The sequence below is a fragment of the Meriones unguiculatus genome, chromosome X (assembly GCF_030254825.1).
Source record: "Meriones unguiculatus strain TT.TT164.6M chromosome X, Bangor_MerUng_6.1, whole genome shotgun sequence".
In the NCBI taxonomy this organism is placed as follows: domain Eukaryota; kingdom Metazoa; phylum Chordata; class Mammalia; order Rodentia; family Muridae; genus Meriones; species Meriones unguiculatus.
Window position 1 is genome coordinate 135458572 of NC_083369.1, and position 17745 is coordinate 135476316.

At 38.7% G+C, this 17745-nt stretch overlaps 1 protein-coding gene across 3 annotated transcripts in view; it reads left to right on the forward strand.

The window, feature by feature from the left end:
• The window catches only part of Mospd2 (motile sperm domain containing 2), a 41502-nt gene extending 26879 nt beyond the window's left edge, over window positions 1–14623 (forward strand). Inside the window, exons 9-16 of one of the 3 annotated variants that reach the window (XM_060375573.1) lie at window positions 2285–2461; window positions 3629–3741; window positions 7507–7603; window positions 8369–8465; window positions 8855–8984; window positions 10998–11100; window positions 12094–12183; window positions 13692–14623. In XM_060375573.1, the coding sequence (XP_060231556.1) occupies window positions 2285–2461; window positions 3629–3741; window positions 7507–7603; window positions 8369–8465; window positions 8855–8984; window positions 10998–11100; window positions 12094–12183; window positions 13692–13733 (849 nt within the window). In that variant the 3' untranslated portion in view covers window positions 13734–14623. Of the gene's footprint in view, window positions 1–2284; window positions 2462–3628; window positions 3742–7506; window positions 7604–8368; window positions 8466–8854; window positions 8985–10997; window positions 11101–12093; window positions 13617–13691 lie in introns of those variants that run through there. The other 2 variants (XM_060375574.1, XM_060375571.1) reach the window with 2 other exon arrangements.
• The last annotated feature ends 3122 nt before the right edge of the window (window positions 14624–17745 follow it).

Here is a 17745-nt window from a genome sequence, read left to right on the forward strand (position 1 = left end):
ATGCAGGACCTGTGATTGCTGCTCTGAGTCTCTGAGTGCCCCTATGAGTCCTGCTTAGTTGATTATGTGGGACATGCTCTCCTGGTGTTCTTGACCCTTCTGGCTCCCACAATTCCTCCTCCCCTATTTCGCAGGGTTTCCAGAACCCTGAGAGGAACCCGTTAGAGACCTCCAGCCTAGGCACTCTGTCCTCCTCTCCACTTAATGTTTGACTGTGGGTCTCTGCATCTGCTCCCATCAGCTTCTGGAGGCAGCCTCTCTTCTGACAACTGCCCTAGGAACCGATATATGAGTATAGCAGAATATAATGAGAAGTCAAGTGTTTTGGGTCCCTGGGCTATCCAGCTTGTGGTTTCTGGCCATACAGGCAGCGTCAGGCATTGGTCTTATGTTGGACCAGTCATTGGTTAGCTACTTGTATTCAGCACCATCATTGTCGCAGCACATCTTGAAGGCAGGACAGGTTGTAGGTTGAAAGTTTTGTGGCTAAGTTACTGTCCCTATCCCACTGGGACTGTAGAAGCCTCTATCTTAGTTAGGATTTTTATCGCTTCTATGAAGCACCATGACCAAAAAGCTAGTTGGCCATAAAGTGTTTATTTGGCTTACACTTCCATACTCCTGTTCATTATTAAGGGAGGTCAGGGCAGGATCCTGGAGGCAGGAGCTAATGCAGAAGCCAGGGAGGATTGAAAGTTCTGCACTAGCCTGAACTTTACATGGTGATTCCCCATTTCAAATATGTTTTTAGTATTTTTATAGCTGTGAAAATGAATGTGAAAGTGCATTTTCCTAAAGTGTGAAACCTATGTAAATAATTTAAGCGTATTTTGCCTGCTTGATAATATTGTATTTAAAGAAAACCAAGGACTAGCAGGATTAAATTTTCAGTGTTCTTCTGTTTGCTTTCATTAATTAGAAGAGAGTTGAGCCAGTAAATCTAATTTGAAGTCTGCACCTTTCTTATTCTGAAGCTTTAGAGTTTGCATGTTAACCTAGAAAAACTGAATATTGTTCTTTTCAGATACAGAATGTAGCTTTTAATTAAAGCAAAACCATTGTTGCAGTTTTCCTGTTTTGTTTTATTTTTGAGGGTCTCTTGTAGCCCAGGCTTGCCTCAAACTTCCACATCCTCAGCCTCTAAAGTACTCAGATGATAGGCATATAACCATAATGCTCATTTCTCTGTGTGTTTTGTTTGCATGTATTTCCTTTTTTGAAAGATTTTATCTTTTATTTATGTGTGTCTCTGTGTGTGTGTATGCACATGTGCACATATATGTGCAGGAACCCATGGAAGCCAAAGGAAACACAAGTGCAATTTTCTGTGAGCTACCTGATGTGGGTGCTGGGATCTGAAGAATTCTGGTCTCTGATGGAGCAGTTAGCACCCCACCAGTCCGTATGTTTATTCTGCTTGATTCTGTGTGGTGTATAAGTGTCTGTTTATGTTTGTATTTGCATGTATGAACATATTGAGGGTAGGGGACAACATTAGATGTCTTCCTCTATTGCCGTTCACCATATATTTTTGAGATAGGGTCTCTCACTGTACCTGAACTCACTGATTAGATAAACTGACTGGTTATTGAGCCGCACCCTCCCCTGGGTCCTCCTGTCTATGCCTCCCAGTACTAGAACTACAGGCAAGTATTAACCCACATGGATTTTCACATGGATTCTAAATTCAAGCCTTCAGGCTTGACCAGCAGCCTTTTTACCCACTGAGCCGTCTTTAGCTCTCTTCCTATTAGTTACACTTTGTTTGGGTTTTATTTTTTATTAGTTGGTTAATTGATTGGGTATTTGTTTTATTTTGTAGTGATAAGTATTGAACCCAAGTTCTCAATCATGCCAGGGAAACTCTATATCATTGAGTATTGAGAACCAGTTATCGATATTATTGTATAACCTATGTTCTGTGCTATGTGTAGAAGAGTCTACCCTACTTAGATTTTTTGTGTATGTGTTTTATTCCTCTTCTGTTTTAATGCACACTTTCGTGGTTTAAAAAACAAAGAATATATACACACTACATTTAATGCTTTTAGCCATCTGAATTTCTTTTTGGTGTGGAGAAAGCTAAAGATCTAAATTGATTTTTCTTATATCACTTAAAAGTATCTATATTTACTATTCTTTCCCTTTCTAGTTTGAAATGAATCCCATTATTTCTTTAAATTAAGCTTATTTTCTTGGCCAAAGTAATCAATTTTTCAGTATACCAAAAGAGATATTTCTCTCCACATTAGTGGCAGGCTATAATGAAAGTTCTCTCCTTTAGGATCCTTTCAAGTATAGCTACCCACCACTGGTAGATGATGACTTCCAGACACCATTATGTGAAAATGGGCCAATTGCCAGTGAGGATGAAACTTCAAGTAAAGAAGATATAGAAGGTGATGGTAAGGAAACCTTGGAAACAGTTTCTAATGAAGAACAACCACCTCTGTCTGAAAAGGTAATTTTCAGAATAAAGTAAAATGGAATAAAAAACTGCCATCTAAACCTTGGCACATAGCTCTGTGGTACAGCATTTGCCTAGCATACATGATGCTCTAGGTTCAGTCCCCAGCACCAGCGGAAAAGTGCTATGGTATCTCCCCAGCTCTGCTACAAGCTTCCTGTGTTCTTGAGATAATCCAGTTACCTTGCTTCTATATCTTTCTTGAAAAAATGATCCACGTGGACCTGGAAGGGACAGGAACTCCACAAGGAGAACAACAGAGCCAAAAAACTTGGCCCAGGGGTACTTGCAGAGACTGATACACCTACCAAGGACCATGCATGAAGAGGACCTAGACACCCTGTTTAGAGGAAGCCCATAGGCTACTTGGTTTCCCAAGTTGGTTCCCCAGTAAGGGGATCAGTGGCTGTCTCTGATGTGAACTAAGTGTCTGGCTCTTTGATCACCTCCCCTTGGTAGGTGCAGCTTTGCCAGACCACAGCGGAAGATGATGCAGCCAGCCTTGATGTGACCTAATAGGCTATGGTCAGATAGAAGGGGACTAGGGAAAGGGCATAGTGGGGAAAGAGGGATGGTGGATGGGACTAGGAGGAGGGAGGAGGCTACAGAGGGGATACAAAGTGAATAAATTTAAATAGATAGAGATTTTAAGAAAAATGAAGGAGGAGGGATGAGATAAATTGGATTGGAGCCTACATTTTTATATATATATCTATAAAAAGAGCTGAGTCCATGTTCTTTGCAAAATTTGGCAAAGTACATCTGAAAGGAATGTCAAAAATATGTTTTTATTTATTTATCAAAGATAAAAATAAATGTGACTAATTTGAAATTTCACCTGGATCTAGTTTCTCCTTAATGAATTTTGAAGGGATTGGTAATTGTTGCTCTTTACAAAATTTAGCAATGGCTTGCTTGATAAGTACATTATAATTTAGAACAAATATTGTCAAGAATGTCCCGTTTATAAGAGAATCATAATTTGTTTGTGGTCATTGTAAATATATGTTAAATATGCCATTCAGACATGGTAAACATGTTAAGAACTATAATTTGCATCGAATCCAAATGTTTATTTGTTCTCCCAACAACCTCTCCCACTAGAACTAAAACATCTTCATATTTTGTCCTTTGTATCTGTTTTTGTTTTTTGATCTCTAGAATAACCCAACTGAGTATGCTTCTAAAACAGATGAAAATGAAAAAGTTGATTCAAAGATGAAAACTATTAAAAAGCCATTGAGTGTTTTTAAAGGGCCCTTACTACACATCAGGTAATGAAGATTTTTTTCACTGCATTATTGAAACATTTCTTTATCATAATTGGCTGTAGATGGGAGGGGCAATAAGATTAAGAAGATTAAGGAAACACTTCTACCCTGTTGTTTAAACTGTTGAGAGTAGAGAGTACAGTTTGTTGAGAGTACAGTTTGCTTTGTTTCCCAGATTTAGTGACTGTTTCTAACTACCTTTTAAATTATTTCTTCCAGAGCCCTTATCACACTTCAGATAGTAATACTGAATATTAGTTTATTAATAAATCTCAATGATTCTTTTGCTTGTATTGTGGATCCTTGTAAAAATGGGGGGAGGGTGTTTGTTGATTTGACCTTCTGAAAGATCCGTGTGCTCTAAAAAAAAAAAGGTTTTAACTAAATCCTAGTTTTTTAGACATGTTTGTCTCTGTTCCAGGTTATTAATCCCAAAGAGTCCGAATTGGGAGCTGGGTGTACAGCTCATAGGTGGAATGCTTGCCTGCATTGTGTAAAGCCCTGATTTTGATCCATAACACAGCAAAAAAGAAAACCAGAGCTGTTTTCTGTATTATTATGTTCAATGTTGCTATGCCAACACTAGTTAGTGATGACCAAATATGGTCTTTTTGTCCCTTTCCTTAAAACTTTTATGTGTAACTATGTTTAGAGTATATCATACACCAGCAAAAAATCCACACTTCTAAAAAATATAATCTGAAATTTTCTAATTGACTAAACTGTTTTGTTTATATGTGTGTTGATTTCCTGTTGGAGTTAGATTTATTGCCATTGTCTGTGTACATATGTAAGGGAGAGATGTACAGCATAATTTTGTCTCTCTATGGTTTTTCTTTGCCATTTTCCACCTTTAGAGTTTGTATGTTTGCACTTTTTCTTATACGAATTTGGAAGAAAAAGTTCCATGCTTCTCAGAAGGCCTATTCAAATCATAGATCCTAGCCTGCAATTCTTGAGGCTTAATAGTGAGAGAAGCTGGAAAGGCAGGCCAGAATAGGACAAATTCCACTGACATGCAAAATGGCCCCACCAATATCCTCTTCCCAAGCTGCCTGTGATCTTTATACTGTTCACTGATACTCAGACATCTATAACATTGCTTTTTATTTTTATTTTTATTTGGCATGGTTCCTGTTCTTTGAGTTCCAAAAAAAAAAAAAATTGAGCAAACATATGCTTTTACCATTTTGCCCAAAGGTGGGCAAGTTTATGCTTAAACACAAGTCTTCTCTAGATTAATAAATATCCTTGATGTGCAAGACATTTCTTATGAAATATAGCAGATAGAAACATCTCCAGCTGGGATTATCAATGCATGCCTTCAGTTCCAGCAGTGTTAAGAAGCAAGAGGCTCACACTTCGAGGCTAGCCTGGGCTACACAAAGAGTCTCAAAACCTTCCTGTCGGAGTTGGATTATATATATATATATAGAGATATATATATATATATATAGATATATATAACATAACTATAACTTAGGGTCGTGTGAAAAAAATCTCTTAGGCTTGTCACTTTTCAATTTAAAGCAAAAACGCCATCTTAGATGTACTTCCCATCATTTTGAGGGACCTGATGCAGTTTGGGTAATGATATTAAACTACACAATTTTTCTGAAGAGTTGAGTCTTCTCATTTTAGGTTGTAGATATCCCATTAGCCAATAATAGGATATTAGGTGATTGAGGCTTACTAGTTTTACCAGTTTAAACCAAGTTTTTTTCCTCCTCTTTTTTTTTTTCTCTGTTTCTGTCCTCTATTCTCAGGAAAGCCATTCTATAGTAAGAAAGTATTCTGTTACTTAGATGTATCCCTAATAATCTGTCTGTGAGTTTATGTTCTTCCCCGTTGGCGTAGAGATGTTGTTCATGTCTAATCTGTTTGTAATTAGGGAACACTGAAGCAGCAATGCCTTCTGTGTTTTGATTATAATCCATAACCTTCCAAGGAGTTTAAACAGATCCACCTTAGATTGTGTTGATTATAGGATTAATTCAGCTTCTACATAATTCTCTCTTCTGTTCCTTTCCTGTTTTCCTTCTGACCTTAGGGGAAAGAATAGGGCTTCTCAGCATGTGGAACATCACTGTATTTAAAATGCAAAATTGCCTTAGGTACCTTTTTTTTAAGTTTCATATTTTTTTTCCTTTTTTTATTGTTTGTTATTATTATTTACATTTTATCAACTCTGCATCCCAGCTGCATCCCACTCCCCCATTCCCTCCCAATCCCACCCTCCCTCCCTCAGCTTCTCCCTGCCCCTTTCCAAGTCCACGGACTGGGGAGGACCTCCTCCCCTTTCGTGTGGCCTTGTTTTATCAGGTATCTTCAGGGCTGGCTGCGAAATCCTCCACTGTGGCCTAGCAGAAATACTCCTCCCTTGGGGGGTGGGGAGGTCAAAGAGCCTGCCATTGAGTTCCTGTCAGAGATAGTCCCTGTTCCCCCTACTATGGGAAACCAATTAGTTATTGAGCTACCACGAGCTTTGTCCGAGTAAAGGTTCTAGGTTATATCCATACACAGTCCTTGGTTGGAGAAACAGTTTCAGAAAAAAACCCTGTGCCCAGATATATTTGGTCCTTGTGGGGCTCCTATCCTTTCCCTGTTATACTAACTCCCCTTCTGCCGAAGGTTTGGTTATCAGTCTTAGTATCTGTTTTGAAACGCTGCTTGGTAGGATCTTTCAGATGCCTTCTGCGGCAGACTCCTGTCATATGTCCAATGCACATCTCATTTGTCTTTCTAAGTGAGGATTGATCATCTTACCTCGTGTCTGCTTTCTTGTTTATCTCCTTTAGGTATATAGACTTCATTATGTTTATTATATCTTGTAGGTCTATATAAGTGAGTATATACCATGTTTGTCTTTCTCCTTCTGGGATACTTCACTCGAATGATCTTTTCTAGATCCCACCATTTGCCTGCAAATTTGATGATTTCCTCATTTTTGATTGCTGAGTAGTATTCCATTGTGTAAAAATACCACAATTTCTGTATCCATTCCTCCGATGATAGACATCTGGGTTGTTTCCAGGCTCTGGCTATTACAAATAAAGCTGCTACAAACATGGTTGAGCAAATGTCCTTGTTGTGTACTTGAGCAAATTTTGGGTATATACTTAACAGTGGTATAGCTGGGTCTTGAGGAAGCGTTATTCCTAATTGTCTGAGTAAGCGCCAGATTGACTTCCAAAGTGGTTGTACCAGTTTACATTCCCACCAGCAATGGAGGAGGGTTCCCCTTTCTCCACAACCTCTCCAGCATGTGTTGTCACTTGAGTTTTTCATCTTGGCCATTCTGATGGGTGTAAGGTGTAATCTCAGGGTTGTTTTGATTTGCATTTCCCTAATGGCTAATGAGGTTGAGCATTTCTTTAAGTGTTTCTCTGCCATTCGATATTCCTCTATTGAGAATTCTCTGTTTAGCTCCATTCCCCATTTTTTAATTGGATTACTTAGTTTGTTGCTTTTCAGCTTCTTTAGTTCTTTATATATACTGGATATTAGCCCTCTGTGAGATAAAGTGTTTGTGAAGATTCTTTCCCAATCTGTAGGCAGTCGTTTTGTTTTGATGACAGTGTCTTTTGCTTTACAGAAGCTTTTCAGTTTCATGAGGTGTCTTAGGTACCTTTTAATGGCACCATTTTTTACAAAGAAGTCTCTTCATACAAATGAGCATAAACTAATAGTCAAACATTCTTTCAGACTAATGATTACAATGATGTATAGTCTGAGTACTATAAATGTCTTCTTTGTTTTTCCACCTAGCCCAGCAGAAGAATTATATTTTGGAAGCATTGAATCTGGAGAGAAGAAAACTCTAATAGTGTTAACAAATGTCACAAAAAATATAGTGGCCTTTAAGGTAAAAAACAAATTTAAGTCATAATAAATTATGGAAGTGTGATAATGGCAAGTGATTTGGGGCCATATCCTAATGGAAAGAGTAGCAGTGAAACAATGAACAGCTGTGTGAAAAATATTCAGCTCATGCAGTGTTTTTATCTCTGGCACTTCAAGCCAGGTTATACTCCCTTCTAGTATGGCACATTGTAAACATAGTCTCCACACTTTATATCTGGTGACAAATTAGTATTGAATAGAGACTATATTCCAGGTTATACCACATGTGAGGGAAAAAGCACTGTCAATTTGATTGTTTTATCCTTCAATGTTGTGGTAAATGAACTGCTTCATCTAATGAAGGTTATCATGTATACATGTATACATGGCACATGTATGCTCACATACACACAACAACAGAAAAGATAGGGCCAAGCGTGGTAGTGCAAACCTTCAACCCCAGCTCATGAGAGGCAAAGGCAGGTAGATGTCTGTGAGCTTGAGGCCAGCCTGACCTACCTAGCCAGCTTCAGGATGGCAATGGCTACAAAGTAAGACCCTGTCTCAAAAAGGAAGGAAAAGGAAGGCTAAGTGACAGTAGGACTTAAAAGTAGGTCTTTAAATAATTCACGGTGCTTTTATTTTATTGGTAAAGACAAATAACGTTCTACATATAACAACCGAGGGGGTTGCATAGACTTCATTGTTTATTAGCTGCTCTAAGTCATTCTTAAGCCTTGCCTCCAAAATAGCATGTGGTTATGTGGTAATGATATTTCTTAACCAGGTGAGAACTACTGCTCCAGAAAAATACAGAGTCAAACCAAGCAACAGCAGCTGTGATCCCGGCGCATCAGTTGATATAATTGTTTCTCCACATGGCGGTGAGTTGGCTTTCCTTATTTTTTTTTTTTTCTCTCACGTTCAGAAGTAGTTGACCAACATATAATGGACACAAGATTTTTTGAGTTCCTTTATTTGGTTACATTTTGCTGTGGGGTTGTTTTCTGGGTGTTTGGTTTTTTTCCTTGCTTGGAGGAGTTGTTGTTGTATTGAGTTTTTACTTGTTTATCGAGAAAAACTTCCTGTTGGGTGGTAGTGAAGGGGAGAGGAACTGGAAGGACTTGGGGGAGGGGAAGAATATGATTAAGATATATTTAAATTTTAAAATTGTTTTAAATAAAATGTTTTAAAATAATAATGCCTTAAGCCCCATATCCGGTCCCCTCTGATGGTTCATATTCATATGTTAAATTATACCTTTGGAATGCAGGCTTAACAGTCTCTGCCCAAGACCGGTTTCTGATAATGGCTGCAGAAATGGAGCAGTCAACTGGCACTGGGCCAGCAGAATTGACTCAATTCTGGAAAGAAGTTCCAAGAAACAAAGTGATGGAACACAGGTAAGCTTTTCTACTGATAGCCTCTCAAATGCTCAGAATCAGAAATCCCTTCAAGAGAGGCTGGGCTGGGGGCGGGGGTTGGAGATAGAGGGGTTCCACTCTCCTTTCCTCATCACTGTCAGATTATTGGGGTGTCTAGATTACATAAGGGGGCTATTCAAGGACTGACCACTTGGCAGGCGTACATCTGACCTTTAAGTCCCCCTTGTCAGAATGTTCACCTGGTTCATGGACTGTGGGCAGTATTGTCTATGGCAGTGAAAAGTTGAAGCAAAATGCAGGTCTTAAAGAGCTACTGGTAAATCCTAATGCGATCCATTGGCAGGCAGATCTCTGTGAGTTCAAGGCCAGCTTGGTCTACAAAGTGAGTATCAGGACAGCAAAGGGTACACAGAGAAACCATGTCTCAAAAACAATAAACAAGTAAACAAACAGGCTGCAGAGATAGCTCAGTACTAGAGTGCTTGCATCATGAGGTCTTAGGTTCCATCCCTCTCACTGCCTAATAAACAAAAACTGAGGGGCATGCCAAAAGAGACCTATAGTTCCAATACATAGTATTTCGGAGGTTGCAGCAGGAAGATCAAGAGTTTGAGGCTAACATGGACTACATAAGGAACCCCTGTTTCAAAAAAGATTAAAAAAAAAATTTAAGCATCATTGGAAAGGTTGTTACAGGTCTGACTTGGAGTCCATGTTAGTGCCTTTCACTAAATAATAGCATACTTAAAATTTCAAATCATAGGAACAAAAATTCATTTGGTCATACTTTGATTGTTTTAGTTTAGTGTGTTCATGAAACAGAGCAAAGGTGACCCAAGACTAAATTTGTTTTGGGTTTTGCTTAAAACCATAAGGCATTTTTGAAATATAAGAACAAATGACACAAAAAGAACTTGCAGTTAATTCAAAGTGCTTATGAAACACTCAAAATGAAGGGATTTGTTAAATGTAAGTTGCTCTCCTTTCTTTGGGTTTTACCGGTTCATAATGGCTGCCTTCTCTAGAACTATCAAGAGAGAATCACTGTTTCCACCTAGAAGGTGGGAGGAATCCTGGTGGTTTGGTATTAACAGCTCAAGTAAAGCACCATTCTCCATTCTAGAAATTGAAAGCGAATCTGAGTAAATCCTACCAAACAACATATAAAAAGCTTTCTATTGAATCCCCTGGGCCAGTGGGCAGTATGTACAGCCTCTTGTTTTTTATACACATCAGGTAGCTAAAGGGCGGCCGAGGGTTAAACTCAGTGGTTTATTAGCAAGCACAAAACCCAGCTTTCATTTTTAGTGGAGAAAAAAAATACCCTAGAAGGTAATAGATAAATATAGACTGAGCTGCTTTCTGAGTTGAGCCTAAGGAGAAGAATGAAACATTCCTTCGCCAGTGCACAGCCACTTACATTTAACTTTGCATTTCCTATTTTGCTTTCAGAAAAAAAAAATATTTTTTTACATTTATCATTTTTTTATTTGTCAGCTTTTTTTCAACATTTTTTATTCTTTATTAATTACATTTTATTCACTTTGTATCCCCCCTGTGGTTTCCTCCCTCCTCCTGTCCCAATCCCTCCCTTCCTCCACCCTCTGCATGCATGCCCCTCCCCAAGTCCACTAATAGGGAGGTCTTCTTTTCCTTCTTTCTGATCCTACTCAATTAGGTCTCATCAGGAGTGGCTGCATTGTCTTCCTCTGTGGCCTGTAATGCTGCTCCCCCCTCAGGGGGAGGTAATTAAAGAGCAGGCCAATCAGTTCATGTCAAAAACAGTCCCTGTCCCTATTACAATGGAACCCACTTGGATACTGAACTGCCATGGGCTACCTCTGTGCAGGGGTCTTAGGTTATCTCCATGCATGGTCCTTGGTTGGAGTATCGGTCTCAGGAAAGACCCCTGTGCTCAGATTTTTTTTGGTTCTGTTGTACCCCTTGTGAAGTTCCTGTCCTATTTACTAAAATATTTATTAAAGCTTTACTAAAGCTTTGAGGAAGTTATGTTGCCTTTGACTTTCATAGGTTAAGATGTCATACAGTTGAGAGCAGCAAACCAAACACTCTCATGCTGAAAGACGGTGTTTCTGTCCTGTCAGATAAAACCAGTGAAGATCTGTACCTGCAAGTAAGTGCACTTTGTCCATAACCCAACAGAAACCCAACCCAACAGACTGCCTTGCCAATCAGCACCGCAAGGCCACATGTGCTCCACTAATGTAACAAAGACTAAGCAGAGATACTACCAAAGTTGGGGGTTTGTTTGTTTGTTCTCTATTCCTTTCTTCCTCTTTTGTTTTTTTTTTTGTTTGTTTGTTTTCCTTTGTGGGGTTTAGAGTTTATTTGTTGTTTGTTGAGGTTACTGAGTTTTGAGGTAGGTAGGTTGTTTGGTTTGTTTTTGTTTTTGTTTTTCCTTTGTTGACTAAGACTCACTTTGAACCCAGGCTGGCTTGGAACTCTTTGTAATCCTCCTGCCTCAGCCTTCCAAGTGCCAGAGTTACAAGTATAAGCTACCACATGTGCCTTGGAAGTGCCCTCATTTCCAAAGAGGCACTTTGGAAATGGTTAAGTGGCAGGTTGCTTTCAGAAGGCATCTAAGTGCTTAACACCTGGCAGTTTTATGGAATCAGGGCCAGATAGTAAAGTACATGGTACTTTAGTGGTTACAAAGGACTTTTTGTGTAAAAGGGCACAAACTAGTGCACTTCAATTGGAAAGAAGCAAAGGGGCTTCATGCATATACCTCAGAGGTGGACTGCTTACTTCTCACAGCAGTGTCCTAGATGTGATGCCCAAAAGAAAAGAGAAATCAAAGAGATAAATATCTCAAAGGTGTCTAGACCCCCAGGAAGGGAATACTTTATTCCTGTCTCAACTAGAAAATTGGACCTCTTAGAGTAGAGCCATCAGGAACCCCTGTATTTCCACCAAACACATTGGATGCTTCCTTGCTTTCCAGCCCCTAGACTTTCTGAGTAAGATGGGCCCTATCTCATCAGTGTTTAGATTTCTGATATTCCAAATTGGCATGAGAATGCCAATTTGGAATTAATCATTCTCATGATTAATGTTCATTTTATTGATATCAATCTTTGATCCTTTTTTTTTTCTTCCCATTCAGCTCAATCGTTTACTAGAAAGCAATAGGAAACTTGAAGACCAACTGCAGCGCTCTATCTGGTTTCAACAGCTACTGCTTGCCTTAACAATGGTCTTGCTTGCTTTTGTTGTTTCTTTCTTTTATTCATTATATAGTTAAACAAGTGGTACCTGGTCAGAAATGTAACTCCTTCAGACATTATTTGGTGAAGGAATACAGACCCCACCTAAACTTCTCCACACATCTACTAGAACTACTGTGCATCTGGGCTTCCTACAAAGAAATATCAGCACACAGGAGGATGCCTATATTGAAAATAAGTTGTTTGGATAGAGAAAGTTCAAGGCATTGATTATTAGAGACTGTAGCTAGTCAGGAAACTAAGTAAAGGTATATGCATTGTATAAATTAATAGCTTAAACAGTTTATTTTTTCCTTTTGATTTGAATGCTTTCAAAGCAAAGTTCTGTCATGTAAATACACAAGCTGAGCTGAGAAGTTTAAGTAACATGCTTTGTTGTAGCAAAAAAAAAATGTAATCTGCTTTTTTAAAATACAGAATTATTAGCTGAGCTGACTTAATAGCTTTTCTATACTATGTATATAAAATGTGTATATTAAAGAGGAAGCATAATTAAACAGTAATTTATGTAATCATGACTTTGTTACTTTGAGAACTACTTCCAGATGATAGTCAATATTCTTTTGGAATGTAAAGCTATTTAATGCCAAACCACCTTAGCCTTTATTTCTCAGTGTCACTGAGCACTCTGCCTCATATTAATCTGGGCTCTTTAATGAATATTCTGCTTTCGATACACTATGGAAAGCTATGTGTGGTTGGATTTTCTTTGATTTCTCTTAGTAGTGCCCAGAAGGAAAGTCTCCAAAACATCCCCTTTTTCTAGTCAAGTCTATGCAGTTTCATGTGGTTCTCTATTATAAGGGCCTATTCTTCCATTGTTTCATCTTCATTCCAGGGCAAAGGAGTCTCCTCTGTGGACCACAAATTGTGTCATGTTCACTCTCATTTTTAAATGAAAGGCATTAGATAAAGTTTTTTGAAAGTCTAGTTGCTTTGGGTGTTTACTAGTATAATTAACCTTGGGTTCAAAATGGTCCTTGTTAAAATTGTTCATGAGAAGGAAACTTTGAAAACACTGGTGTATCCATGTGTTCAAATATAAAACCAAATCATAGAGGCTTAGAGAATGGGTAACCCCTCTCCCAATGGCCTCTCTGGTCCACTTGATACTCTGTCTTTGGTACACTAATAACCACTCATAAGGCTCCCAAATTCCTACAGAGATATACCTTGCAGAAGCAGAGGCTAATGAAATTACTTTGTGTTATCATTAACATGACCAGTTTAGGTTCAAATGTATGTCTATATTTTATGAAAGAAAAGTAGTCTGCCTAGCAAATGAATATTTAGCCATGTTTAGAAATTTAGTATTCTCAGGAGTATAGTTGGGGGCTTTCAGCTTAAAGAAGTTGATTCCAAAACCGAGTTTTGAGGAGTGATATAACAGAGCTCCTTAAAATATCGGCTGAGGAAATAAAACCTTAAATAGACACTAGTGTGCTACTTTGTCTTAATTTGGGTTTTTCTGTTTCAGTTTGCCACCTCCAGATGTGAAACAGACTGCAGTCCACCCTAAGTACTGTGCACAGTATCTATGTCCCTGTATGTTCACAGTGACTTCCCAAGTGGTAGATTTGGGGCCTTAATATAATCTCATCCCAATATACTTGTCTATACTTTTCATTCCTCATCAGATAAATAAGGAATTAACTAGCCAAGATGACGGATATAATTGTCCATATATAATTGTCCATTAATGTTTCATAAGGAAATCATGCTGATACACTAAATCCCCTTCCTTGCTTGATGTCTGGTCATTTGAATTTAGTAACATATCTTGTTAGCATTTTTGTGTGGTGAATGTGACTAAACAGAACTGTGGGAAATTAACATAATGTCAAAGGTATCTAAGCTTTTCTACTAATCTTGGTTAATCGATATAGATACATTTTATTTTGTTCTGTCTTCATTTGGTTTAATTTAATGATATTTGCATGATTATTTTTGGTATTCTGATCAATAATTTTATCTTTAATCATGTCATTACCCTTTCAAGACCAAATTACCAGGGATTTTCATTTTGATTTTTGTTTTCACTTGAGAATGGAACTTAATACATTTTCCATGAAAACATTAACAAAAGATCATTAGCTTGATCTGCAAGTAGCCTAAAATGCAATTGCTGGTAAACCTATTCTCAAATTTCATAAACCATAACTTTTTATATCTTGCCACTAATTTTGACTAGATTTAATAGCACTTTATTGTACAATTATAAAAGAATATATTCCTAGAATTGTTGCCAGTGTAATTTCTCTAATGTTCTGGTGCTTTTCATATATTTTCAGTATTTTTATTACTATATTGGTATTTTCTTTGTATAAATTGATCAAAAGAACATGTTTTCTATTTTAATATGTTTTAGAAAATAATTACATTTATGAAATAAATATCATCAGGAAAAAATCTCTTGTGTCTAATTGATAAAACTTTTTTTGTTGTTTTTTAAATCAATGTTCAGACAAACTCTGCCCTTTTAAAGATCGTTGTAACTCTGTTTGGTTCTGCTTTGCATTTTTATAAGGACAGCACTTCAGGCTTCCAAAGATGAATCCTGTGTCAAGGGACCCTATCCTCGAGTCTGCCTTGTTGCACGTTATCCCTGTGTCTAGTTGAGGCTGCACACCAGTGCAGTTCTTAGCATTAAACTCACTGCATTGGCTTAAGACTCTTAAGCTCCCTCTGGAGCTATGTAAGTCTATATTGCCCATGTACCCATCCTTGAGTCCTTGTATCTACACGTTTGTACCTGATTTACCTGCACATCCAGGTGCTTTGAAGATAGCCATACAGCAATGATTGTACCCATAATGAAGTGTAGCCTTAGGCTGATGTGTGATGGAGGGGCACAAGGGCAGCCCAAGGTGCTGACAGAACAGGCCTTTGAAGTAGATAACATTTGTCCCCTCACTATTAGAAGACAAAACGCCCCCTTTCCCCGAAAATAAAATGAATAATTGGTCCTCCAACATTGAAAAACAGAGATACAATATCAGGTAGGAAAAGAATCATGTACATGTGATAAGAGAAAAAAGACTTACAGTAACAGAACATTAATAGGCAGAATAAAGAACCAACCTGGGACTGGGTGATCTTTCTTAAAGGAAGGTGTTATAGGCAGTGAGCTACTTAAGGGAAATCTTCACTTAGAGAAGGATTGATTACAGAAAGTGCATTTCTTCCCTGTAATTTTCAGTACCCTCCGGAGGGTTCCTAACATCAGTGTAGATGGGCTCGCTTAGACACACAGGACATCTCTCCACTCCAGAGCCCAAAGAAGATGGCTCCAATTCTTTCTGCTTGCTCCAACTGAGACTGTGGTTAAGGAGACAGACTGCCTGGGTCCTAGTTAACTCCCTTCTTATTTTATCCGAGGGAAAGTAGCCCAGGTATATCATCTCCCTATTGGGTAATATTTTAAACATAATAAGTGTAAGAGTGAGAAAATAACAGTTAACCTGTCCACTGAGGCTGGTTTCCCTCTTCCTTCCTAGAACTGCTCACAGTTGAATTTCCTGAATTATTGCACCTCACTAAAAACCAAATATCAGTTCTCTGAATTTCCCCATTTGGTATTCCTAACCCTACTCTGGTACTCCAGGAAAATCACCACATCATATCGTTTCCATTTGTGTTCTGATTGTTTCCTTCCTTTAAATGAAGAGTATTGGCTTTTAATGTTCCAAATCTCATACCTTCCGTAACCCACTCCTATGTCATAACCTTTTGTGCATGTTAAAAAGTTGAAAGATAACTATGATTGGGGACTTAGCTTAATCAGAAAAAAAAATATTGCTTTCCTTTTAAACCTGTAGACCTGAATTTGATCCACAAAGTGTGCACACACACTCACACACACAACCAAAAGAGCTAGGCATATTGCTCCACACTTGCATTTCAGGCACTAGGAAAGCAGACAGGAGAATCTAAGCCAGTATAACCTACTCGGCAAGCTCCACGTTTAGTAAGAGAGGCCCTGTCTCAAAAAATAAAAATGATGGCTAATGCTTCAATAAAAGAAAAACATTTGAGATTATTCTCTGCTCCCCACCACACACAAATATGCACATATGTACCCACACACACAACAAAAGTTTCAAAATAATCGGTTTAATTGACCAGACCATTGTCTATACAAAGTATGCGCACATTATAGTGTAAGAACTTGGTCCTTGAAACTCAAAAGGATTTTAATGCTCTTTTCTCCTAACAGCCTGCCTTGGTATGTCATAAAATCTTGGTAAGGAAAAATGAGGATCCTACAAGTCATTCTTTTTCCCAAGATTACTTGACCATGTAACTTCAGAACCAAGTTGAGCTACTTTACCTTCCCACTTGTAATGCCTCTTATAAAAACACCCTGAGCTGCCACATCTGAGAAACTTGTTAAAATGAAGAATGAGTAGATAGACCCAACATGCCTTTACTTTCACTAAACAGAATGAGAAGAAAAAGTGAATGAACATAAAAGACTCAAAGAAAAACAGGTGATAGAATAGGTGGAAACTCGTTTCTTGGGGCCGGAGAGATGACTCCTTGGGTAAGAGCACTTGCTGAGTGAGTATGAAGACCATAGTTTGGATCCTAGCACCCACGTTAAGAAGCAACGATATTCTGCTATTCACACAGACAGGAGCCTCTCAGAGGACAACTCTGATAGGCTCCACCCAGCAGTGAATTTAAACACATGCTGAGACTCACAACCAAACATTAGGTAGGGAGTAGGGAGTCTTGTGGGAAAGTGGGGAGGACAGAAGGACCCACTGGTGACAGCAGCTCCACAAAAATACCAACAGAGCCAACTAACCTGGGCCCAGAGGGGCTTGAGACTGAAGAACCAGCCAAGGACCATGCATAGACTGGACCTAGAGACCCTACACAAATGTAGCAAATGGGCAGCTTAGGCTTCATGTGGGTTCCTTAGAGAGCAGGGGCTGTCTCTGACATGGACTCTATTGCCTACCTATTGATCACTTCCCCCTATCAGGCTGTCTTGTCCAGCCTCAGTGGAAGAGGATGTGCTCAGTCCTGATGCAACTTGATGTGCTGGGGTGGGTTGGTGGAGGGTTCTCCTTTTCTGAGGAGTAGGAGAGGGAGGATGAGGGAAGAGAAAGGGAGGGTAAAACTAGGAGGAGAGGAGGGAAGCGGTTATGATTGGGATGCGAAGTCATTAGAGAGAGAGAGAGAGATAGATAGATAGATAGATAGATAGATAGATAGATAGATAGATAGATAGATAGAATGTTAATAAGGAAGAAGCAAGGTGTAGCCATACCTGTAACTTCAGAGCTGGGAGAAGGCCAGAGAGACAGGAGGATTGCTGGGCTTGTTGGCCATCAGCCTAATTCCATATTCACCGAGTTAACCCTATTTCCTAGGAATAAGTCCGAGTAATAGAGCAAGACACCCGAATTCCCTTAGCCTATTTTATTCCTCATGTACACATATACCCCCCACACACACAGAGACACACCACAAACCCTGTGAGATTTTTAGTTTTCCAAGCTAAAGACTGTTCCAGGGTCTCT